This window comes from Caretta caretta, chromosome 3 (assembly GCF_965140235.1).
Source record: "Caretta caretta isolate rCarCar2 chromosome 3, rCarCar1.hap1, whole genome shotgun sequence".
Lineage (NCBI taxonomy): Eukaryota > Metazoa > Chordata > Testudines > Cheloniidae > Caretta > Caretta caretta.
This window is the reverse complement of record NC_134208.1, coordinates 85,683,737-85,711,384: the sequence shown is the minus strand read 5'-3', so window position 1 is coordinate 85,711,384 and position 27,648 is coordinate 85,683,737. Positions and strand designations below refer to the sequence as shown.

Genomic DNA, 27,648 nt, shown 5'->3' with positions numbered 1-27,648 from the left:
GGCCAGATTTGATCATTTATACAGGATCTTGAAATATTTTACATGAAAAAGGCTACATATGTTTTATACAATGTATTATATGATATGATACATACAACCAGGTCTTAACTGTTTATTGGCAAGGAAATTGGAAGGCATGAACAGCTTGAGTCACTATTTTGTTATGAATCTTCAAAATACTGTACAAGTATTTTGAAATTCTTAACATATCTGATGTATCTTCACTGAGATCTGTTCCATACAAAGTATTAAGATTAATGAATAACACATTTTTTTCTGTGTCTGTGAAATCTTGTTACACAAATCTGGCAATTTAAAGAACAAATTCAGGGAATTAATATTAAGGTCTTGCACACATGCACTCACTGGCATCTCTGTGTAAATGTCTTTGTTTTTAGTAGACGGAGCACCAGAATAGGAATTGAGACGTCTTCTAGAATGATATTATTATTAGAACTTATCAACAAGTCTCTCCCCAGTCAGATGTTGGGGTATCTTTTAAGTCATATCACCCCATCTCTTCCCTACTCTTATTCCATCTCCTCTGGAACTGACTACATTGCCTCTCTAGCACACCTAATCTCTCCCCCTCCTCCCCCTCTCCCCCCGCAACGTAGAGAATGAAAGTTTGGAGCTGGCAGTCACTTATATTTGTTATTTAGTTAATAGGGGCATAGAAATAACAAATAAAAATAGATATTTATTAAAAATAAATCATGATAGTCGGATATGGGGTTAAGAAACAACAAAGGTTAAGAGTTAGCAGTGGGGCTCGATCACTTCAAAATCAGTTTAAAATGGTCTTGGATTGTAACTTCTGTCTTTTTACATGCCTGTCAAACACCTAACACCATTCGGGTTCTATATCGATAATAATGATTTAATTATCATACTGTTGGCCCTTAAAGAGGAATGTTGTTCAGTCACTTTCACTACATTTTGATTTGAGTGAGCCTCTTAGAGTTGAAAAGCTCCCTGCAACATTGTCCTAACAGGCTGTTTTAATTTCTTTTCCATTTTTTTTTCCAGCACTCCAGTTCACGCCTCAGTTACCAAAGCAACATTCAGGGATCTTCTCAGTCCCAGAGTACAATGGGCTATTCCACATCATCTCAACAGAGCTCTCAGTATCATCAGTCTCATCAGTCTCATAGGTACTGAGACCTAATAGACTGCGCTTAGAAAGGAATGGACTAAAAGTCAAAAGACTCCAGCAATATGAAGTTCCTAACAATGAGAAGAACCAAAAATCAAACTGTGATACAGATTTAAAATTCACAATTATAAAAGGAAAACTTTATTTACTGAAGATTTTTTTTCAATGATTCTGTTCCTTCTTTATTGCCATAAAGGAGATTCTTGTGAAGTGCCCCTTCCCTCCCGCGTGCTTCCCTCGCATGTGTTCCATTGTGGTAACTCTAATGAAACCGTCTGATCTGAACCCAGCACTTAACTTCTTTAACCATTGGAATTTTTGAAGGATTCCTGGTGCACCTTTCTCATGTTGTAGTGATTGCCATAAATCTATCTTTTCAAAACTCTTTAATGGGATTTTAAAGTTTTAAAATCTTGAACTCCCAGGCTTTCAAGCTTGTATATAGTTAGTTTTATACTAGGCAAACCAGTTTAGCTATACAGGTATAATGCACCTTTTAAAAGCACTATGGTTTTTTCACAGGATATTACTGTTTTCCTCATGGATGTCAAGAACAGCAAATTTTACTGTTCCAGAGTATTTTACTATTCTGTTTGTATTAGTCTAGTTTTCAGGCAACGTCTTAGGGAAAAAAAACAAAAAAAACCCAACCCAAGTCTCTGCAGCAGCTAATGTGCTTCATGGTACTGGACTGTACACCAAACAGAAGATTGTGAATGTTTCCTAAATCTTTCATATGGAATCCCATACATATTATGACCATGTTCTGAGTAGTGTTGAATTAAGCATTATTTTAAACTAAAGCATGATACTTACATGAAAAGGAGATGCTTTCGGAGCACCATTGGAACAGAGGAATGGAATGTAGCAGAACGTCTTCTCTGGCTGGGCATCCAAAAGAGCCAAGAAAATATATTTAGTGCCCTATGATCTCAGTAGAAGAGAGAATGTGGTTGATGACTTATACTAGTCCTTGTTTAAAAACACAAAACAAAACAAAAAAACCCCTCTTCTTTCATATGTGTGGGAGCTTTATATATCTGGCTTCTCTGATGCAGTCTCCCTTTGTCAGTTTCCCTGAATCAATTATCTAAATATAAAGATGACAAAAATTTAAAGGATTTATAAAATAAAAAACAAATAATTGTCCATTTTTATATAAGATCATCAAATTTAAGAGATGTTATTGTATCGTTTGAAGAGCATGTTGAAAATTGTCTTTGTTTTTCATGTTTAATGCGCAAATTCTTTATTCTTCACGTTGCTGTGATTAATCCAGATTAGTTGCACCAGATGCGCTTGGTTGCACTGAAATGTTTCTTTTTCCCAAGAGCAAACATGTTGTGATTGTGCCTAAGGACCATAAGCGGATGGGTTACTGGCAGTCTATCCCAGGTAAATAATTAGAGCTCACAAGCATAATTGGAGGATCATTATCCAATTTTCGGAGCCACAGTTATTCAGAGACACGTAATGTATAATTTGGAGCAGCTCATTTTTCTTCTGTGTTTAGAAATAAGGCTGATGAATCTGATTGCACTAAAACTGGAAAGATGTTCATGTACTTTAGAATGTTCCTCGCTGTATGAGCAGCACTAGTCTTTTTTAATTGATTGCTGGAGAAGAAGTCAAGAAAGGAGCAAATTATGTTTAAGCAATGCATATTACGGACATTTACACTACACAGTGTGATATCATGTTTAGTTGTGTTCTATCCTGAATCCATGGAAGACTTTAGACATAACCACTATACATTCCACACTAAAATTGTGATCCAAACTAGGCAGGTGGTAGATATGTTTGCTCTGTTTTTTTTGTCCCAGTGAGAGTAATAAGTATTTCCATTGAGAGTGAGTTCCCAGTCACCTTTAATGCTTTTTTTTCTCTCTCAAAAATGTTTTGCTTTTATGACCAGTTGGAAACCTGGTTTGGCCAAACCAGCTGCCACAAGTTTTTGCTCCGTTTGCCAATGGCACCAGGCTTCTCTGGAAAGTGACTGAAGATAGAATGGGCAAGAAACGATAAACATGAAATGAAGCAATTTGAAGGAAAATATAAATTATTATTAGGACAAAACCATCTCCTATTGGATACTTTCCATCTTTATTCTTTGTGATACTACATGTCCTGTGCTTCTGAGTATCTTAGTTGGCAGGAACTGATTTTAATTGTTAGTAAATTTCTTTACCTGCTTGCAACATATCTGGGCTCAAAAGATGCAAGTCCCCACCTCTTAATGATGTCAGTGGGAGCCCATGTCTGCCTGAAAGAGAATTTTGCCCCTGCCCTACAGCAGCATTATTGGATATTCTTGTGACTGGCTTCCAATTTTCTGGATACCAGGTTTCTGACGTGCTGATCGTTGTCTCCTGTCTTCTTCATATCCCTCTATCCTCTCAAAACACCATTGGTTATTGTAACATAATTGTCTAATGTTGGTCCCCCTCCCATCTCCTTTGATTCATTATCAAATTATTGATGGTGGCAGGGGGACAAAAATCTGCTTGTAGTTAAGCTGGACTCGTATAGTGTCAACAAAGCTGAATCATAATGTAGGTTTATCGATGTGTGGAGTGCAAAGATACACAGCATTATAATGTGCTTTAATTCAATGAGCTTCCATCCCCTAGAATGACTGCTATCACCATTGTCTAAACTGAATAGATAATTCTGTATTTGCTAGATCTAAATTGCTTGCTGTGCTTTAGCCCCTTGCAGCTTCTATGCACGTGCAAAGCTGAGCTAACTCCTCCATTGCCTTCAAAATAAAAGTAGAAAGGGGAATAAATAAAAGCAGTGGTTACTGCTTAAAAATGTTTACTGTGCACGTTTGCTCGCTTTCTCTCTCTTTGTCAGTTGGTGTTTGGATATTTGGCCTTTTCTGGTGAGCTATGTGTGAATTTCAGGGTGGATGGGAGCCAATGTGAGAGAGACTTGTTCAGAGGTAATTTCACGAGGAAAAATGCTCTTTGTTTTCAGAGGTTAATCATGTAATATGTTATGGGAACCCAGGATCATGTATATTTTTCTACCTGTGCAGTTTTGGTAATTGACACTTATTATTATTCACAGTTTTGACCTTACCCATAACCTCTGTGTGCCCTCAGAAAGGTATTTCACACTGGTAACTAGAAATGGAAAGTGACATCAACTTGATTGTTTTCTCATTCCTGTTCCCTTGGTGAAACAGTGGACAGTCAAATACCATCCTGCAATGTTTCTCATCTCATTTTTGGAGAAGACAGGAGAGTGAGGAATGGGATTAGCAGCATAGTCTACATTGGTGAAGTTTATGTAGCACAAACTGCACAATGAAGGAAGAATATTGTGAAAGCTGCGAGTCCTGCACTGTATTTGTGACACTGTATCTTTTGGGGGGAGGGGGAGGGAAGAGCATTCTGAGGGGAGGGTGGGGGTAGCTTGAAGTATTCAAATATGTCTAATATTTTATATAAACATATTAAAGCTTAGTTCCCCTTCGTAATCTTCAGTAATGGTACTTAAACACCATTAAGCAAAGAATTGTTTTAGGATTAAATAAATGTATTGTACATAAGGCCATATGTAATCTTCTACAAGTGTCGCCACACAGGAGCGATATGTATTACTATATGAAAAAAAATCCTTAATGCACTGTTATCTCCTAAATATTTAGTAGTAAATTAATACTATTTAATTTTTTTAAAAATCTGTCTTGTGTAGACACTAAAAAGTATTACACAAAATGTGGACTGAAGTTGTCCTTTTTAACAGCAATTTAAAGAACTTTTATATATGTAATGTAGTACACTTTTCAAATTGTTCTAGTTTGTATTCTCCCATGTTTACTATTGGTGGAAGTGTGTCTGTTTCTCTTCAGTTATTTTTTTAATAATTTCATGCAAGTATCCTTCATTTTTGTAGTTTTTATTATAGATTACTGCATATGCTCTTCATGCTGCCACAAAGCTTTGCTACTTTAGCTCTCTGGTGGCCACATACAGCAATACCCATGCTGATGGGTTTGCAAAAACACAAAACAAAATATTTGTTTCTCATTCTAGAGCTAAGAGTTGCTGCTTTTAAGTTCTCCTCATGTCGCTCTTGAAATGACTGTTAAAACTGAACTATGAGTTCATTGCATTTATTTTATATTCCTGGTTGTCATGAAATTGAATTGACTTTGCTTCAGTGTGAATTTTTTAATACAAATAATATACATTTTTAATAATAATAATAATAATAAAAGGTTCAAATCAAAGAAGTGTGCTGGGAAGTTGTGAACATCAGACTTTGAGTTACAAAAGAAGCAAAATGTATCCTGCAGAGTTGCAACCTGTAATTGTATTCAGATGTTTATGATATCATAAACCACACAAAACAGATCTTGTGAAGCCTCCAGTTTGGAATTATAGCCTTTTAAAATACCCAAGAGGGTATTCGTGTTTTGCATGTACAGTAATAGAATGAAGCTTTATGGAAAAACAAAACAGGTGGAATGCTTGGTGTACTCTCTAAAGTGATTTAGCATGCAGCTTGGATACCACTTATAAAAATATAAAACTCCCAACCTGGTGATTTTATATATTTGTCTTCTGGAAAAGCTGTGCATTTGGAGACTAAGCCCCCGTGCTTACCACCTTCCCTACCGCCCTCCCCCCTCCAATCCCATATCCAGGCTATCTTTGAATATAATTTTCCCAAGTGTCTAGGGTGACAGCATGTTAGATTGGAGAACATGAACTAGGGAACTCTGCTCTGTTTTTCAGGGTGATTTTCTGTGAGTTGTTGGCTTCCATATTATAACTCCACGAGTCAGTTTTTCAGAGATGGTTGTTATACTGGCTTTTCCATAAACTACACCCATTTTCTTCGTCCCAGCTGTGTGTGAGAGAATGGCTGCCACCCACTTGCTTCTCAACTGACACTAAAACAGAGGCTTGAATTTCTGTTGTAACTTTAGGACAAGGTAAGAACATGCTATACCCATGTTCACTAAGCTGCTGGCTTCTAGCAGATAAAGGGTTCTGACTGATTCCCTCCCTGATACATCAAAGGATTAGGTTTAACATGATGCATGCACGCTATCAAAGAGGTTTCTTTGACTTTGAGTCTGCACTGATGATTTGCATTTCCAGTGTGTAGTACCTTTCACCTAGAAGGATCCCAAAACATTTTCCAGATAATATTTACAAAGTATAGGAATCTCTTCACCAAGCATTCCAATCGGCTACAACATGTGTGGTTATGTTTATTCCTCTTGATGAGAGTCGGGCTGGATAGCTGGTGGGAGCAGACATGGTTATATAAAGGATTCTCTGCCTACATTACACCACTTACTATGTTTTTTTCCTTTTCTATTTGTACTTGGTGGAGTGCAGCGGCAGCCTTTCGAAATCCCTGGTACGTTGGAATGTACAGCATTGTCTCAGAGATCATTCATCATTCCCAGCAGTGTGCTTAAGTTGGATGCCAGCCTTTGAGGTCTGGCATTCTGTGTCAAAGAGCTAAGTTTAAGACTAATGATCTAAAGAAGAATCAGCCCTGCAGCATCCAGCCATTTATGGGTAAAGGCTGCAAAGACAGTGTTTAAAGCTGAGACAAGCTCATGCTAAGAGTTAGCACCAAAGCATAGGAGAGGCAACAAAAAGTGTCTTAAAGAGAGAATATTTGTTGCTGATTGCAGAGATACAAGTTCTAAACATTCTGAACAGAAAATCAGGCTGAAACTTTAAGGGCAATAAATTGTTACTTCAGGTGGTTTTACAGATATTGACAGAGGGGAGTGTGGAAGGCAGTGTTGTCTGGAGGAATGAGCACAGACTTAGAAGTCAGGGTCCTGCATTCACATTTTGACTCTATTACTGATTCCGTGTGGCGTTAAAGTCACTTCTCCTTTCTATCTGTTTCCTCATTTATAAAATGGGGATTAAAGGTATCTCACTCACCCTAGTGGTTTCTAGATTAGTTAGTTTCTGTATAGTACTTTGAAAATGTACAGTACTACAGAAATGCTAGGTATTATTAACTCTGTCTCGATAAACTCAGAAGTTTAGCACTGTTCCAGAGGCCAACAAAGGATAACGTTGACCTGAAATACTACTTAATAGACATTGGTTTTTCGTGCAAGCGAACTTCATGCCCTTCTTTTCCAACACAGAGCAATGTATGGTCAGCAAATGTGATTCATTTTTACATTTTTTTAATATTCAGAAAGAAAAATATTTTATTGTTGCATCAAGACACTGCAGGGATTGATTTTTTCATTAATGAATTAAATATTTATTAGTGCAACAATTATAGTGATTGAAACAACTGACGTTGTTGTGAAGGATGTGAGTAATGGGACTTCAGATACAATCAGCCTATTAAAATACTGTGCTATTCCCAGAATTCTTCTGCAACAATAATATCCACAGTAAATGTTTTTAAAAGTCATAATCCCTCATTCTGGCAACATTTAAAATCTGACGGTTATTGCCAGCATACATAATATTTTTATTTAACATAATTGTATGAAAACACTATCACAGGATCAGTGTCTCTGGCTTTGAAAATAAACATCCTGGCATGCATGTGCAGTATTTGTGAGAAAGCATTATATGTGAGATTGTGTTCTTTGGAGTCGCTTAAATAGGATACAGAATTTGGAAGAAAGTGTAAATTGCATACTTTTATTATGTGCATTCACAACATGTAGCTAAAAATGTTGTCTTCTCTTGTCTGTGAATGAAATAAGGCAGCAAAACATTCCCGGGGCTATGTTTCCTTTAGGTGCCATTCCATATCAATGCATTTTAGATACATTTTAAAACAAAATGAGTCAAATTGATGCCTGAAATCAATTGTTAAACAAGGGATCTATTTGCCCCAGTAACGTCACTGTAAAATTGGAGTCATGCTCTGTGAATGTAAATCTAAACTAGCAATGAAAGTTACTAAAACAAATTAGCTAGGGACTCTTCTCTCATTTTTAAATGTGATTTTTGAATCGTAGTTTAAAAAAACCCTCCGATTTCTTCTGTTGAAAGACACAGAACCTATGATATGAAATGTAATCATAATGATATGTTCTATACTCTCTCCATCCCACAAGAAACTGAGAATTCAAGCAGCGTAGGTAATGTATACATGCAGGGCCAGGACAATGGGGCCCCAATCTTGATTGAGGCACTCCGTGTGATACAGTAATGGAAATAACCAATGTCATCTGACTTTTCCAGACTAAGTTTTTTAAAAAAACAACCCAAAATCTAGGTCACTTTGCATAAAGCAACAGTTCAACACTGAGAGGATGCACACTATGTTGTAAAGTAGCCTCATTAATTAACCTGAAAATTACTTCAGCAGGGGAACTTTCAAACTGACAGAGCCATTACAAATGTAAACCTTTAGAAGGAAAAGAATGTGGAAAAGGCAGGAAGGGCACGTGAGATGTCTAAAATTAGTGCTTAGTTGTACACTTTTACAGTGATATACTACACTGCCTCACATGCTGGCTATTACTGATAGCTTCAGTAAATATAGGAGGCCAAACTTTTGATTACAGGCCTGATCTTGGTCTCTGATGCATAGAGCTTCAGTGAGAGTCCTAAGGCATATTCAAGGGCAGCATTGCAAGAAATGTTTTAAATAATTATAATTAATCTCTTTAGAACATACTTCTACATGTTAACAAATAGGGTCTCTGGCTTTCTTTGGGATGTTAAAGAACAGATGGAAATGGAGTATGGATTCTGTTGATTTTTGTTAGTGAATGCAATGCTAATGATGGGCTAGATTAATAGCCCGGAGTCTGACATTCTTCTTTTATCTATAGAATAGGCAACAGTACAAACTTCCACATACCATATGGTCAGACTGATAAAACCCTGTTCTGGAGGGATGACCTCTAAGGATGAGCGGTTGTTCAGGCTCTGTGATCATTCAATCCTGAGTTTGCCAGCAAAGTTACATATGTGATGTGGACACATAATCATTAGGTCATCAGCTCATTTCATATAAGCCACAGAAAAGCCATCAGATAGATTTTAACAAAAAATCATTCCTGACTAAAGACAGAGACCTGGAGGTGAAAAGGTTCAAAATTCCACTACCAACACCATGTGACCATCCAGTCTACTAGGTAGCCATGTGAGACATTCAGAAATTCTCAGAGCTTAGCACTGTTACTAGGGCGTTACAACATAAGCACTCTTACTAGTTTTTCACCAGTTTTCAAAAATGATATAAAAGTACGTAAATTCCTAGGGTATAATGAAATCTATCCCAGTTATTTCTATTTCCAACTATGTCTCCAGGATGTATTTTAATTGTGTTACCAGGATCTGGTAGTGATACACAAGGAAAGCAAAGCTTTGAATAATTTGTCATCTGAACTCAATGTCACTCATTAACGGGGAGACATCAAAAGAAATCAGGCTTTTTCCCTTGGCTGTCCTGATGCTTGTGCTGGCATTGCTTCTGCTGCAGCTGATTTCAGGACTTATCAGACCATTGCATTATGAAGTAGCTAATTCTTTTTGAAAACATTTGAGGTTAAGTGGGGAAATGTTTATTTTCTTCCAGATGTAGCATCACAACTGTAAAATGTACAAAGGCAAAAGTGCGCAGTTTAACCTAATAGCCAACAACCCACTATGGGGCAAATTACGCTCATTTAGCAGAAAGAATTCATCTCCCAATTATGGATTGACTTACCATGGCAAAAAGGTTGCAGACTTTGGTATCTGATTCTACCACCATAAATGCATGAATATCTGCATAGAGTTAGGGGTTTCAAAATGCTGTTCTCTGCTATATTGACCATATCTGTTTACATCCTTCTGCATTTTGGGGGGGAGCTCGTCATGTCTCATAGAAATGATTCCCCATCACTTCAGTTAAAATAAGAAAATGTACAAACATTCCAATGTGAATTTACCTGTTGGGACATACCTTGGGTTGCCATTAAATAGTGCTGTTAATATAGGGAATATTAAAGAAAAAATCTTTGTAACAATCCTGAATAGCTTCAAGTAATGTCTGTTATTGCACAGTGTGTTCATAGAGCTGTAAGTGTGTTTGACTGGTGTGTGTCATGTTTACACACTAGCTATGTGCGTTCATCTCAGAGAATCCAGTCTCACTGACAGTGTTATGCACATGCAGTACACATGCGCAGCTATGGCTTGCTAATGTAAGTCTTGTAAAAAACTTTTCAATTAACTGTGTCCACTTTGAGACATGAGTGCCCCACCATTCGGTGCACAGAAGGGCATGTTAAACAGTGGTGGTTCTCCCCACACATGCCATACCCATATAGCAATCCCAGAGCGTCATATTAATACACAGTATTTGTACTATTTCAGGACCTTGTTGTCACAACAGCTCCATGCATTACAGTCATAATGGGGGTAAACCACATGTATCCTTCCTAATTCCCTTTATGGAGTAACTAATCATATCATTTGCATATAGACTGTGGTCCATAGTTCCATGTAGGCCAAAATTGGACACCCTCTAAAATCTAATGGTTACCATTACAGTGCCCTAATCTCCCTTCTGTAGATTGTGAAATTTCAAAGTATGTACTACGAGATACTTTGAGATGACTATTTTCATGCAATCTGTGATAACCCCTTTATGCTAGGCAGGTAGAAGTCAAAAGACTTTTGCTTTTAGGCTCTAGGATTCCTCCAGAAGGCAAAGCTCAGTGTAACATTTCACTGTGGTTTGCTCATGCAAAATGTCTCAGGATATCTCCTAAATCTTCCTATGTAGTATCGCTGATGGGATCTTACCAATACAGTTTACCACATTTCGGCATGCTGAAGAGACACCTACAAAAAAATTGTAATCAAGTTTCCTAGTTATTCTGATTATTCATACATCCAAATGGGGTGTGTGTGTGTTAAGACATGGTCTGTTAGCCAAAAATGTGATAAAACAGGATACCCTGAACAGCCAAAATAACTAAGTATAGCAACTCTCAACATTCATATTTCAGCGAGGTTTCAGATATACATAGTGTGTCCCAGCTTAGGATGCTCAAGGCCAGACATTCTCAAATGAGTAACATGAGAACTTCTTTCATCTATATACATGACCAGCTTCCATTTCTACAGTTACAAGAGGGTAAATCCATTATTTAAGCTAGGACTACTGTACTGTGAGGCAAAACCACCCAGCATCCCACAATGCTGGGTGATCTGTATTACATACAAATCACAGCAAGCTCCCAAGCTTCCAGTTTATAATGGATGTTCACAAGCTGTTTTGGAAATTAAGCTGCAAACTACATAACAGTTATTCTTTCAACAGAGACTAGATAGTTCAAGGGCTGGTATACTCAGACGTTCACCTCTGGATTGCCACCTTAATGTCAGCCCATGCCAGCAGCAACTGCAAATTGTTACCATCTGATCGCTTTTTGGTGGCCTGTAAGAAACGAGTGTGATGGGCAAAGTCCAGTTAGAATCATAGAATACCAGGGTTGGAAGGGACCTCAGGAGGTCAACTAGTCCAACCCCCTGCTCAAAGCAGGACCTAATCCCCAACCAAATCATCCCCAACAGTTCCTAATGGGCAGTTGTCCACATTACAGAAGCCAACTGACATGAACTGGCACCCCTACTGGAAGTCTCAGAAGAGAGGCCAATACTGAAGAGTTATGAAAAGTCTCCAGGGTTCAGGTATTTGAGCCGGTCGGGGGAGCTTCATTTGACATTGTAATGTTTGTATTGTGTATATTTAGATAAAATACTTCTGTTTTCAGGAGCTAATCTGATACATTTCGAGAGTGATTAATTCACAGTTCTATAGAATGTATTAATTGAACAAGTTTAAAGTCTAATAAAAATTCCAGTCGCAGTCAAAGCTCATACAACCTGCTAAGCACATAAAACATCCAGAACACCAGAACGTGCACCTCTAGTTGCAAATGCGACTTCAACAAGCAATAGAGTTTTTGGGTGGCAATTCATTTTTAACTGTAAGAAAGTGAGGACTTAAAACTGAAGCCCTTGCAAGCCCATCTTCCCACCTTACAGGGCTGTGAGTGCAGAAGTGGGTCTGATGTATTTTCTCCACCACATCATGTGTATATAAATGTTTTTGGTGTGTAGTATTTACATGGAAATATGTTAATCTATTTTCTTGTCTGTTCCATAGAAAGACTGGTCTGTGATCATGACAGTTCACCAGGTTCAGGTGGAGTTGGAGGGATGCTTCCCCCATCTCAGCTGCCATTAAAGTGACAAGCTTTGTCCAAAACTCAGGTGGTAGAAGGACAGCACCAGTTTTGAGTGGTCACTGAGTACGGTGAGTGGCTGAATGCTCCATATTGTGGTCACAGTCCTGTTTTGATCAATTCTTCTGAAGCTTCTGTGGTATTCTAATGTCAAAAGTATCATTCATTCCTTCCCTTTAAACCCCGTGCTGCCTGCTGCATGAGTCAGAGTGTGCCTGACTTGTTCTGTCTAACAGCACCCTCTCAGCTCCATAGGAAAAGACTCACAATGTAATAATGTAAACGCAGGTTCCACTAACATTTTGTTCCACCTTACTTTAGACAACTCGGAAATGTCTGCCTCAGATGAGACCCATTTTCCAAAATCCCCGGAGTCCTGATGTTCTCAGGAAGTAACCTAAGCTAACAAGGCCAATATTCATGTTTTATGGGGATTTCTGACTCAAATTTTAGAGCTGTTTATCATGCAAATATATGTGCCCCTAAGCCAACCAATGATTAGAAAGAACTAATCTATTTTAAGCAATATGTAGTCCTTAATCAACTATTTATCATTCATGAAGATTACATTGGCAGCTGCAAGGAGATAAGGAAATCCCAAGATGATTTAGAACCTGGTTTTTGTGTAGTACCATAAGTTAAGAACTGCAGTGGGGATAAAGATTCTGATCCTACTTCCACTGAAGTAAATAGCAAAACTCCCATTAACTTCTATGGAAGGAGGATGAGGCCCAAAGTCTATTATGTAAACACAAAATCCTTTGATCAGATTTCACATCAGCCATAAAATGAGAAAAGTTAGCAACAGAAAAGGCTTAGTCCATCTTTCTGCCAATGCAGGGTTGTTCCCTACAGGAGGCTTGAGTATTGTGTCCACATTTAGAGGTTCTTGGCAATGAGTTTCCACCATTCCCTTAAGAGACTATTCAACTATCTAATAGATCTCACTTGCCAGGAAACTTTCCCTACTGTTCAAGCTACAGGGTCTTTTTCTTTTTTGGATGAAATATGTCCCATCAATGTGCAGGACTGACAGAAAAGGCTGGCAGAAACCATGATGCCTTGCTTGCAACATGCAAAAGAAAGTAAGTTAATGTATCACTAATTTCGAATTGCTATTGCCCTGATCCATGTAGTGTAATGTGCAGTTTGTGTAAGAGCTCAGTCAGCAGGAAGAGAGAGAAATGGTCCCGGCACTTCTGCTTTACTAAGTTATCTGACAGGTCAGGCTAGTCACGTTGCTGGAAAAAGGGGGAGAGGGATAGCTCAGTGGTTTGAGCATTGGCCTGCTAAACCCAGGGTTGTGAGTTCAATCCTTGAGTGGGCCATTTAGGGATCTGCTTTGGGCAGATTGGGGATTGGTCCTGCTTTGAGCAGGGGGTTGGACTAGATGACCTCCTGAGGTCCCTTCCAACCCAGATATTCTATGATTCTAAGACAACAGAGATGGTGCAGCAGACAAGGAGTCTGATGAATTTTTCTTGCAATGATACAAGAACATCCTGCACCAGACTCAAAGATGTCAGGCACGGGGGTAACTGCTGCAATCAGTTTGCAAAGCAGTGTCCCTGACACCATGATGGATGCCATTTTAAAATATCTTAGCTTCCCTCTGAATAACTGACCATCTGCAGTGGGTCCAATAACAATATTGGTATTGTCCCAACTCCCAGCCAAAGGCCATGCAACAGCTAATTCTGAAAGTGAAAGAAAGGAAATATTACCCCAGCTATTCTTCCAGCTAGCAACTTACTCAAGAGGAAGAGGAAGGCAATTGTGGTCTGTTGGCCAACGCCCCTTGGAATATGAACATTTTTATGGGTGTGGGCACAGAAAGAGTGAGTTTATTAGCTTCCTGGCATGTTTACCAGCTTCAGTGCTAGTTACACAGCTAGGGCCTATTCTCTCCCCTCAGGATATCTGAGCACATCCCACTGAAGCCCATTTGGAGTTATTTGTGTCTTGCAGATGGAGGATAAGGCCCCTGGAGTTGTTCTTTGGATTTAATTTATATGATGTTGATTTGTATCTGGCTATTTTTCAAGCACGTATGATTCATTTTTGCATGGGCAGGTGGGAGTGGCTCCATTATTTTCTTTTGAATCACTTCACGTTTTTCTGTCACTGGAACATGCTTTAACAACTGTGTGTGGGGAGCCTGGTGGGAACAGGCTAGGTGGCTCTGTCTCAGCTTGCGCTGCTGCTCCATGGGCATGAGAAATTCTGTGGCGGAGCTCCTCCTGAGTTTTTTGAACTGGGTTCTTCTATTATGGCAGCTGGACCATTTCTGATCTCTTCATGGGACTTGTTTCCTTGGAGAGAGAATGAACTTCATCCTTTGTGTTCAGAGTATGAGACTTCTGCAGTGACTGCCGCTGTTGCAGGTCAGAGATGGGGTCCCATACACCTGTCAGGGGTAAGTTGTCTAAACACTGCTATGCTTGCTTCAGACCCACTCTTTTTATATCCGAATCCAGAGAGCCTCCTCTCATCCCTAGCACTAGCTGGGACATTTTAGAACAATAAGCCTCGCACAGACAGGGTCCATAATGTCTGCCGAAGATTATTTGGGCATCTGTCGTTGCTTCCTACAACGAGTTTGGCTTTCACAGATTGCAGAACCAAAGCACAGTGTGGGGTTTTGCCCAAATCAAAACCAGGCCACCTTGTCCTCTCTAGCGAGCACATCACACATTTTACTGTGCCCAACAGTGTGTTAGTTGCTTCACAAGTGACAGAAACATCATCCCTGCCTGAAACAGCTTACAGTCTCAGTACACATCTTACAGTTCTGGGTTTTAATAGACAAAATAAGTCCTACCGAAAGTAATGAAGACATAAAGGGCCAGATCTTCTGCGGGTGTAAACTGGCATAACTCCATGGACTTCAGAATCTGTGCTCCCTATACGCAAAAATGAAAAGACTTCTCCTAAAAGCAAAAACTCCCCTCGCCCCCTTGCAGGCAAATACATGAGAAAAATAGTAGGGTTGCACTTTAAAATTAGGCTAAGTACATGGCTTCACAAGGGATGTGTTGCTAATGCACTATTTTAATTTCTTTTGCCTTCTGGTAACCAGATTCACTAATCCACTTACAGGAAACATAACTTAGCAAGAAATATACCTAAAGGAAATCTACCGGCCACTGCAGGTAATCCTTGGTGAACTCAAAAAAGCTTTGATTAAGGAATCTGGGACCAGACATTTCAATGGCAGGTGTCGCAGTATGTTGGGAAACAGAGACAGAACGTGAGGGCACAGACATTCTCCCTTTTGCCTTCTGAGAGAGGAACTGCTGGTTTGTTTGTTTTTCCCCAGAGCTCAGGTACCAGAGATGATGGCAGTTCTTTTCCAGTGCATAAATAATTTATTGGCCATATACATCTCCCGCTGGCAGCTGGCTACAGTATGTCATGCTGAGGAATGCGAGAGAGCAACAAAAGAGCACTCCCTTGGCAGTGAACAATGAAGAGGCAGTTCAGCTGCCCATAAAATGCCATCGGGTAAGCGTGTCCCTCCGGTTACCAACAACAAATCTCACACCAGAACGCCAGACATTGGAAGGGGAAGCAGTTGACGTTACTTTTCAGGATCATTTGTACCTTTGTCACTAGGATGGTTCCCCTTGAGAGCAGTGAGCATTAATTACGCTGTTTTCTAAACAGACATTATCAGACGTTGAATTTCAAGTCTCTAAAGAAGAGTTTGGACAAATACTGTCACTCTGGCATAAAGCCATGAGCAGCCTGAAACCTCACTCAGTTAGATTTAAAGGACTTTTTCAGAGCCCCCGGTAGCAGAATTCCCTTTGATTTCAATAAGAGTCGAAGGCATGGAGCTGCTGCAGAGTCGGATCCTAAGGTGTTCCCAATGTTTTCTTCACACTCCATTGCTGGGAATACCTTCCTGAGACTTGAACAAAAAATGCCTTTCCCCAGTAACTGTCAGTGCCCATATAGCAAGCTCTTCCACCCTCGTCTCTTCTCCTACACCACCTTGGTAACAAAACTTGAAGGCAGAGTTTTGTAGCTGTGTTTTGGGCAGGTATTTCAAATGTGGGTGCCTAATGTGAGGCACCTAATTCCATATGTAGGCTCCTAACTAAAAGGCTCCTGATTTGAAGAGGTGCTATGCACCTGCTGCTCCAGAACGTGGCTTGGAATTCCCAAGCCAAGATTCAAACTCCTGGCCCTAGTTCTTAAAAAGCTCTCCCAGAACTCTACAAAGCTCTGTCACTTGCACATTAAAAAACACTGGCCTGGTCAGATGACATATAAAATGTAATTACATGAGAAATATCACCTAAAGACATATGTTAAAATTGAAGTAAGACAGTTTATGGATAGATGACATACCCTATTATATATGTTAATACAGTATTATTTTAGCATCTCCAATAATGCAGCCATTCCTAAGCTGGGGCAGCTGAAATGCTGTGTGATATCCTGGGGAAGGATGAAGTGAACACTTGTTGCAAATCTTTGTACTTTATTAGTCTCTAGTCAAGTAACTTGCATGGTTCCTGGCACGACTGCATTGGAGAGTGGCAAGCTCTGGTATCTGTAACAGCTCTATGAACATCGCAGGCCTAGGCAGCACCTGGAGATAATGTAGGTTAAGTAGATTGTCAGGAAGTCTGCTGCCTGCTGACATCTACAGCCAAGTATAGTGTGTGCTTCCTCTCAGCACTTACCAGGTGCTGCTAGCACTGGAGCCAGCATAAGGGCATCCTGGTGATATTATCTGCATGACATCTGCATTAAAAATTAGAAATAAAATGCAGCCCCAAACCAGCAATGGCATCTGTGCACCACCCTCAAGTTACTCTTATTTCTAGCAGGAATACTCTTCACTCAGGGGACTGTATGCAGCCTCTCCTCCAGTCAGAATATAGGTGCACATTAAGGGCTAGATTCATTCTTGTGCCAATATTAGGGCCAACCCGGAGAAAAGGCTACTGCTACCTCCCCTAGCTCAGTGTTGCCTATGGGTCACTGCAGGAGTTTCGGGTTTGTCTACACATGCAAATTAATCCAGAATAAACTAGGCTATGAAGTTAAAGTGGATTAACTATTCCTGATTAACCTTATGTATGGACATGCTTATTCCAGAATACAAGTGCCTTATTCCAAAATTGGTCACTTCCAAAGTAGAGTCATAGATTCCAAGGCCAGAGGGCCCACTGTGTTCAAGTCTGACTCCCTGTGCATCACAGGTCGCAGAACTTCCCCACAAGAATTCCGAGAGCAGCAAATTAAGCTAATTCAGAATCCGGCGCTGTTATTCTAGAATAAAAGCATCCACACATGGTGTTAATGAGGAATAGTTATTCCAGAATGTGCAGCCAAGACCCTAGAATTGCTGGGAAGCAGGACTGCTTGAGCCACTCCCTTGTCCTGCCTGCCACCAAGTCATGTCCTACCTTGGTATGATGCCTGAGCCAAGGGCTCCTATGGGGATATATAAACAGTGAAGCCCATTCTGCAGCTCCTTGAGAGAGCCTCCTGTGCTGAGCATCCCTCTGGATAACCTTACAGCTGCACTGCAGCGGCTTAGCTGGCACAAAGGGACCTCAGCACCTGGGTGAACTCCCCTGCAACTCTGCTTTTGCAGCATCAGTATATGCCAGTTTTGGGGCCAGATGGCCCAATACGAGCCTTCGGCCCCTGCTGTAAAATTACATGATGTAATTCTATTGTTGTTCAGTTATGTTTGGCGTAAAGCAAATAAGAGCAGGAGGGATTATTTTATGCAATGTTCAGAACAATTTTGCAGCTACTCCTGAAAATTTTCTTCCTTTCCTTTTCTTCTCCTTTCTGTTCTTTTATCTTAAATTTGCATCTTAAAGCAGTTATTTTCCCAATAAAATGCTCATCCAATGAGGCAGCAGATTCTTTACTCAGTGGTATTGTCACATGGTTTAAATATATGCTTGTCCAAAAATTGAAATTTGGGGTAGATTGATTCTCCACTTATCTAAGACTTTACACCAGTGAAAAGTGCTGTAAAATGCTACCAAAGCAGGATGATGGAGAGGAATACTCTTCCCCCTTCACTGATTGATTGGTTTGGAGGGCGAGCATGGGTGAAAGCTTTCAGAGTCCACTCAGCTGGAGTTACAGGCTTAAGGTGTAAGAGGTTTGGAATGAGGTATTTATTCTTTTGAGTTGTGCTCGATTGGGTAAGGTGTGGCTGGCAAGTAACACGCTAAAGGTTTGGCTGCCATCTGCTGGTGAATTCCAGGGGCATGAAATGCAGGCACTCAAAAATGAAAACTCCTAGTAGAAATTTGAAAGAACACGATAACATTTTTTTCCTCCCATGTCATTTATTGTTCTGTTGACAGAAGCTAGCCCTACCATGTTATCACATTTGTGCCCCCAGATCGCAATATTAAGCTTACAGAATTTGGAGTGTTATAGTCTTCTTGCCGGTGAAGAGATCATCATTTTCTCTGTTAGAACGCCTGGTGTGTAACCTATAAAAACCAGACTTCCAGCTGTGGAAGGTTCAAACTGGGTGACCTTTCTAGCCATGTTTTTATGTGGCCCCCAGCACTGTAGTCTCTCAAGTGCTTACGGTGAAAGTGGTACTGTCGGTGTTTCCTGAGGAAAGAAGAGCAGGGAGGTTGTGATTAACAACATAGCTTTGGATCGTGCCCCCCCAGTTCTGCATCTAGGGGAACATGAGCTCAGCTGCCTCCGTGGCACCACTGTCCCTTGCCTGGGGTTATTTTATTTCTTCCACTGGGTCCCTGAGAATGCAATTATCATTTTGCTTGTTCCTTCTTTCTCACAAAAAGGGCCCCATTCTCAAATTACAGATAATTTCTTCTGTCTTCTTTATATCAGAAGAGCCAGTTAAAACAGAAATTGAAATTCATCAGTAGAACAAAGTGACCAGGGAGCCATGAGCCATCATCAGCCTGGCATGTCTTCAGAGCCAGCTTATCAGCTATCAACTATGGCCCGCAGGTTGGATACGGCCCGTGAGCTGTTTTAAGCCAGCCTGTGAGCTCCTGCTGGGGAGCGGGGTCTGGGGCTTGCCCCGCTCTGATGCTCCAGCTGGGGCACCGTGGCATGGCCCCGCTCTGGGGCGCAGGGTCAGCTCCTGGAAGCAGCCGCATGGCCCCGCTCCAGTGCTCTAGCAAGGTCGGGGTCCACTCCACATGTAGGAGCCGGAGAAGGGACATGCCACTGCTTCCGGGAGCCGCTTGAGGTAAGCATCACTCGGAGCCTGCACTCCTGAGCCTCTCCCCACTCTCCAACCCCCTGCCCTAGCCCTGATCCCCCTCCTGCTCTCCCAACCCCTTGATCCCAGCACAGAGCACCCTCCTGTACCCAAATCTCATCCCCAGCCCCACCCCAGAGCCCACACCCCCAGCTGGAATCTGCATCCCTTCCTGCACCCCTGCCCCAGCCCTGATTCCCCTCTCACACTCCAAACCCCTTGGTCCCAGCCCAGAGCACCCTCCTACACTTCAAACTCCTCATCCCCGGCCCCACCCCAGAGCCCGCACCCCCATCTATTGCCCTTACCCCCTCCTGCACCCCAACCCCAATTTTGTGAGCATTCACGGCCCGCCGTACAATTTCTATTCCCCGATGTGGCCCTCGGACCAAAAAGTTTACCCACCCCTGGTCTATAACATTCCATCTATGGACAGAGCATTTGTCTTTTACTGCTGCAGAAAATAACAGGAGGGAAAGCAGCTACTAGTATCCAGGCGCTCATCAGACAGACTTGCAAAAGTTCCGGTGAGAGAGAGCCCTGAAATGCCCACACCACAGAGAAGTTTGAGTAAAGATTTTGCTTCTGTTCCTTCTTGCCCTTTTCTCTGCATTTAAATGTCCCCTTTGTGAGAGGCAAGGTTGAACGGAGCTGTCCCAGCATTTTCCATCTTGCTTCTTCTGTCTGTCGGGGTTAATTAATTTACCTGCTTTTGGTGGTTCTGCCCGAGGAGCTAGATCAGAATGAAAATTGCAAATCAACTATTTATAAAATGAGCTCCTACTATGGGAGGGATTATGTTAAATAGAGGGCAGAGCCAGGCCTTTATATACAGCGCTGGCTGACTACTAACAGAGCATAATTTGGGTTAGCTCTGGAGAACTGAGGAGCAGCTTATACACTGTACCTGTAAACTGGACACATCGGATACGAAACCCATGAAAGATAATGTCAGTTTTTATAGCCACTTTTCATAGTAGACTCATACTCTAAAGCAGCTTTATACTGATATATTTTGACTGGACAAAACATTTGATCTTCTTGCAAATATTCCCTGAATATGCAGGTCTCTTTGGTTTTTCACCCTCACTTGTGCTTTGTAGACATATTTTATAATGAACTTTGCACAAACACTATTTACCACACTCTCTTCCCCGTCACTACGAAGTAGTATGACAGCTCTACTCCAACCACTTTGTAACACCCTTTGAGACAGAAAAATGGCTCACTTACTATGAAGGTATTTATAAAAGGGTCAGTGTTTTCACTATCTGAAGGAAGAAATTAATGTTTTAAGAGAGACCCTGTGCTAAGCACAAGTGAGGTTTCCCATGCATGTCTTGCCACTTAATGTAAAAACTGACCATTTCTCCAGGCATGTTAGTTTCTGGTTGAACTGGATTTCCAATTATTCAAAACAGAGCCAAGACACTGCATACCAATAAAATTACTTAGGATAATACAATGTACTTTCTGGCAGAAGTAGAATATTGGGTAGATTGTTACAAAGAAATACTGGGGGAGCGGAGAGAGAATATTTGTTTTAACTAATCCATTTACATTTCTTGACTTTAAATTATTTTAGTTCATTTATGGTATATCTATAGGTCAATTTATTTTCCTTAGAATGCAATCTAAAACTGGTCCTACAGAAGAGCACTTAGCTCTAGAAAAACAATAATCCAAAAGTTCTTAGCAACAATTTTAAATAATGAAAATTAAAAGCTGTAGTGACAAAATAAGTTTTACTGCTCTTTTCTTTTGTTAGCCTTGCAGAGGCAAACAGTTAAGAGGATGTGAGAGCTGGATTCTGTTCCTTCCTGTGCATCAACAGCACTGTTTATTAAATTCCAATTCACTACACATTTGCAATACTATTGAAGGTGATGGAATTGCACAGGTGTGCAATGAGGGGCTAACTGGGCCTGCAAAACCCCCTTTACCATTTAAGGTGTATGGCACTTTAAGAACTATGCGTAATTACTGGTGTGTTCACAGTATACAAACAGAGATGTTAGATAAAAACATAGAATACTCTTGCTGGAAGGCTGCGGTGTTACACTCTTTTATTTCTTAGAATTCAGAATGATAACATGCAAGAACCCCAAAACAGGCAGAGACAAGGCAGGTTGCTCTCTAAAACAGAGAGATACAATTTCCCCCACTTTAAACTGGCTGGCTGCAGAATGACTCTGATTGCACAGAATGATTGCACACTTCTCTACAGAGGCCCCAGGCTGCAAGCAGGACCAGGAAATCTGTTGAGAATGTAAAGTGATAGATCATAATGCTAACAGTTTTCAGTGCGCCACAATTATTGCATCATCAAAGCCTGGAATTTTTTGTATAGCAGAGTTGAAATGCCTTGTCAGTTGCAAATGGAGTTAGGTGAGGTGAGGTGAACATAAGAACTGAAATGTGGTTGAATGTGTCTTGAAAACAAAATGCCCTCACTGTGCTAAGGTTGTTTTATTATTACTTTTTACATAAGTAGAGCTGAGCAAAAATCAGAATTTCCATCCCACAGGAAATGTTATTTCGTTCGTTTTCATCCCAAATTGGGACAAAAAGCTGAAATATCAACATTTTTTGAAAAAGGAAATATTCAAAAAATTTCAATTCAGAAATGTTGAAATGTTTCATGTAGACATTTTTGATAATGAAACATTCTGATGTTCCCCAAACTAAAATATTTAATTCCCATTTGTTGAACTGACCAACATTTCAAGTCAGTCCAACATTAAACTGAATTTTCCCATTGTCACAAGGAAACTGTAGTTCAGGAACCTGGTGCCCCCATTCTTCCCTATGGGCAAAGGTTCCTGGTTGCACTCCATTTCCCAGGATGCATCTACAGTCATGTGACTTCCAGGATGCATCAAGCAGTTTGGTCAGAAAGTAATCCATGTTGCATCATGGGAGATGTAGTCCCATAAGGAGCTCAGTCCATTGGAGAGAATGAGGGCCTGAATTATAACTCCAGTAAGAAAATTACAATAGCGAAATTCTGCTTAATGTTGAATAATATTTTGTTTCAATTTTGGGTCAGTAAAATTGAAAACAAAATTGGCAAAATTGAAATTTTCCTGTGAAAAAATGTCATGGTGCAGCAACTGTATTTTCCAACAAAAAAACTCATTTCCACCGAAAATTCCCAACCAACTCTCTATATAAGTAACCCTAGCAAGGATGTATGAGGTGGAAAGAACTCAGTTTGAATTTGCAAGGCAAGCATTCAGGAGGAAAATAACACTTTTACTTGTAAACTCATTTGATGTGGAATTAATGAGAGAGTATGGCAAAGTTTTTACAGTCATTTTTCACAGTAGAATTGCATCCCAAAGACTGTGACTAATTGCTGTGTGTCTTATTGGGAGACATGTAAAGGGCTCAGATGGCACAGTCGCCTCTCCTCCTCAGATCCAGTGTTATATCTTGTATCATAGTATGGGACAGACTCTAATTCCATCACCTTATACTTTTCTTCATCAGCCTCACTAAAAATAAGGGCTTTATCTCCAGTTACAATTCAGAGGATTCCTCCTCCCCAGGAGCACAAAATCTGCTTCCACTGAAATCAATGGAAAAACTTCTCATTGGCTTTCGTGGGTGTTGGCTCTGAACCTAGGACTGCAGTCACTGCCAAAACCCCTGATGCAGGAACATTCCCTATATCAGAACCTAATACCAGCGCAAAATCTGGAACAGCTGCAACAGTGACGCTTCAATAAGCCATTCTGAAATTTAAAGAGGGGTACAAAAATGAGTTGCACCTTATTATAACCAATTACATAACACATAGCTATGCCTTCCAGGAGAAAACCTGTAACCTCAGCTGTACCTGCTGAGTCTGGAATTCCTTCAAGACATCCTGATGACATTATAAAACCCTGACAACAAATCTTAAGGGTTGTTTTTTTTAGTGTCACAATAACTCCAATTATATCCTTACTGTATGTACCTTTGAGATATAATATTGCTTTTTCAACAAGATATGTTTTGGTAATCACTTCTTTACCGTGTCCCCCGTGAGTACACACTTGGCAGGAAAACCAGATTTGCAAACAGATGACCAAGAAGAAACCAGCAAGTTCTGATCTAACTGGAAAATTAACATTTTATATCCTGCACAGGGTTTTGCTAGATGACCAGGGTGCCTAGGTGCTACAGTAATAATAATATTAATTAAATAATTAATCAGATGCTGAAATGCTGTGGAGCCACTGCCTTTTGAAGGCCACCAAAAAGTGCTGGAGACCATGAGAGCTGTTTAGTTTGGAAGCTGTTCTTGTTGCGGATGTCCCTCTATCACAGCCAATCCGTGTGTGATTTTAAGAAAATGGGAGGATGGGACTAATGTTTCAGATAGGATACTAGGATGGTTAGCTGTTAGGACATTTTTCTGGATGGGAAGTAAATGGGAAGATTCAGCATCTGAGAGTGAGAGGGAAGCTGTGCTGGGTTAGTGACCAGCATCTGGGTCTTGCTTTTGCCTCATCAGTGGACACTGGATCTGATGGCCAGCGGTCACTTAGTAACATAGAAGTTTTGACTCTTGCAGTTGTCCTGCAGTATCAGATGGGAGGTGATGTGTTGGGACTACGGACAGTGCTTGTTTTGGACCAGCTATGAGGCTCTGTTGGCATTAATGGGAGCAGCTCTGTTTGAAGATGGCTGGGGTCCAATGGGCATGCATGTGAATATTTTTATAATGTGGATGCTAGGAAATAATAATCATACGTGCTGCACAGGCATCCAATGGCTTCTGTTTTTTGGGGAGAACTCTGTAGCTTTTCCCCCTTCCTGGGACTGGATTCTCAGCTCTCTCTGGTGATGTCTGTTTCTAAGACAAAAGGAGCAAGCAACCCTGTTCCTTTTGGGTGAAACTGAAAGGAGGCTTTCAGGTAATTAACGTTTAGAACATCTGCATGCACACATTGCAGTCAAGCAAGAAAACCTGACTGTCTGGCTTCTCCTAGCAATCTATCACTTCAGTTTTTTGAATGAGAGATTAAATAAGGCTGATAAAGGCACCAGTGAATGTGCTGTTTCCAAATGCCACATTTATTGTAAATAAGACACCTGCTCTTTGTGATTTAATCTTTGCTTATCTGATGGCTATGGCCTGAATTACTGACTTATGGTTGAATGATAATTCAAATTTTGCATGATTTTGTATCTGATAATTCAGTATCCCAGACCACAATGTAAAACCCCTTTGTTATAAATCCAACATAGAGTAAAGAAGCCAGGCCTGGCAAAAATCAGGTACTGTGAGTATATGATGTAAAGCAGGACCATGTTTTAGGGTTCTTTTGATATACATCATCCTGTATAGCAGGAAATTCATGAAGGAGTTGCTCTTGACTATGATCCTGGAAGGCCTATGAATCTCTGTGCTGGATTTCAATCTCGGGTATGAGAGGGTCTTGGAGCCTTTGCTTTGAAATGTCAGTAGGTGATAGTTACATTTAACCTCATTCAATGAGTTAGCATAGCCAGACATGGAAAGGATCAAAAGGTGGACCTGGTATCATTGGATTTAGTAATCCCAGGGGAGGGGCCAAATGTCTTGGGAGATCAAATCATCGTAGTTTGCATTTCAACACTGGGTGATCAAGCTTTCTGCTACTGTCATAAAAATGTATCAATATTCACCCAAATATTTCCTTAATCTTTTGCCTGTCCTTCACCAGGAATGTTAACACAACAAAGAGAGTTCATATAAGTCTGATAATTACCATTTAATACAGTGGTACTAGTCCATTCTCATTCCGTCCTAGTTTCTCAGAGACCATTATGGTTTGGGTCTGTTTTAGAGTAACAGAGCTTGAGAAGGACATACTTGCCTTGCAAAATCATTACTTCCAGTATCATGGTCCTATATATCTGTAAAACCTGTTTCTTTAGTGGGACTGCTAGCTGCCTCTTCTAAACCATCCAGTTGTCCTTCTCACCATTGTAGTCTTATTCATTTCAACTGCTGGCTGCCAGTAGAGATGACCCTAGGGGAGAGCTGATCAGTTTTCAAGGACAAGAACTAGGATTTCCAAGATGATCTGAATTTACCGCTATTACCAGAGTTGGGTGTCAGGAATTCTGTTGATTGTTCAGGGGGATTTCAAATCAGCTTCAGAGTTTCATGCAACTTGGAGCTTGGATCCTTTTCCCTACAAGTCTTTTTTTTTTTTTTCTGAATGGTGGGAGATACTGATGTCAGTGTAGTAATAGTTCAGTTGTCATTACAAGAGAGCTTGTAGATAAGCTGTGATGAATCCACAACATGGCAACACTTGGTAGTTAAGGAGTAATCTCTTGGTTTGGCCAAACTTCTAGATGAATTTACAGGGACACACAGCCATCAATGACATCTGCAGTTCACATTCAGCTGTGAATACTGAACTTACGCTGCCATTGTCGGAGTCAAGAATTACTTACTAAGAACAGTTCCGCAAAGTGGCTGATCCTTGCTTGATAAAATTAATAAGCAGCCGGTTTAAAACAAAAATAATGAAGTACTTCTTCACATAATGCATAGTCAACCTGAGGAACTCATTGCTGGGGATATTGTGAAGGCCAAAAGTATAACTGGGCTCAAAAAAGAATTAGATAAATCCATGGATGACAGGTCTCTCAATAGCTATTAGCCAAGATGGTCAGGGATACAACCCTATGCTCCAGGTGCCCCTAAACCTCCAACTACCAGAAGCTGAGACTGGACAACAGGGGATCACTTGAAATTGCCCTGTTCTGTTCATTCCCTCTGAAACATCTAGCACTGTCCATTGTCAGAGACAGAATATTGGGCTAGATGGACCATTGATGTGACCTAGTGTGACGGGTTCGGTCACAGAGACCCTGTTGTGCTGGAATTACCTCTGAGCCCATTTTCCACTGCCAGCTTGGGACTCCAGAACCCTGCCTTGTTGAGCCAGACACGCTAGTCTGCTGCAACACAGAGCCAGGTCTGGTCCATGCCCCCAAACCTGCAGACTTTAACCAAAAACTGCTCAGCAAGTTACCTATCTCCAGCATCCAGACACCCAGATCCCAGTGGGATCCAAACCCCAAATAAATCTGTTTTACTCTGTATAAAGCTTATACAGGGTAAACTCATAAATTGTCCGTCCTCTATAACACTGATGGAGAGAGATGCACAGCTATTTGCTCCCCCAGGTATTAATCACTTACTCTGGGTTAATTAATAAACAAAAGTGATTTTATTAAGTATAAAAAGTAGGATTTAAGTGGTTTCAAGTAATAACAGTCAGAACAAATAAGTTACCAAGCAAAACACACAAGTCTAAGACTAATAAATTTAAGAAACTGAATACAGGTAAATCTCACCCTCAGAGATGTCCCAATAAGCTTCTTTCACAGACTAACTCCTTATTAGGCTGGATCTAATCCTTTCCCCTGGTACAATTCTTGTTAGTTCCAGCTCAGGTGGTAACTAGGGGATTTCTCATGACTGGCAGCCCCCTTTGTTCTGTACCATCCCCTTTTATATCTTTGATACAAGGCAGGAATCCTTTGTCTTTCTCTGGGTTCCCACCCTTCCTTCTAAATGGAAAAGCACCAGGTTTAAGATGGATTCCAGTATCATGTGACATGTTTACATGTCCTGTGAGACTTCATTACTCACTGGCTGGCACCCACATATACAGGAAGGCTTACAAGTAAACAGAGCCATTTACAACCAATTGTCCTAGTTAATGGGAGCCATCAAGATTCCAAGCCACCATTAATGGCCCACACTTTGCATAGTTACAGTAGGACTTCAGAGTGATACTTCATATTTCTAAAAAGAAAAGGAGTACTTGTGGCACCTTAGAGACTAACCAATTTATTTGAGCATGAGCTTTCGTGAGCTACAGCTCACTTCATCGGATGCATACTGTGAAAACTGCAGAAGACATTATATACACAGAGACCATGAAACAATACCTCCTCCCACCCCACTCTCCTGCTGGTAATAGCTTATCTAAAGAGATCATCAATTTGGGCCATTTCCAGCACAAATCCAGGTTTTCTCACCCTCTGCCCCCCCCC

General features: G+C 40.6%; 1 protein-coding gene across 2 annotated transcripts in view; it reads left to right on the top strand.

Annotated features, from left to right (window-relative positions):
• CDK19 (cyclin dependent kinase 19) overlaps positions 1–5,520 on the top strand; it is a 225,451-nt gene extending 219,931 nt beyond the window's left edge. For both annotated transcript variants that reach the window (XM_048844788.2, XM_048844790.2), the window contains one exon: positions 1,030–5,520. In XM_048844788.2, coding sequence (XP_048700745.2) covers positions 1,030–1,161 — 132 coding nt within the window. In that variant the 3' untranslated portion in view covers positions 1,162–5,520. The remainder of the gene's footprint in view (positions 1–1,029) is intronic.
• The last annotated feature ends 22,128 nt before the right edge of the window (positions 5,521–27,648 follow it).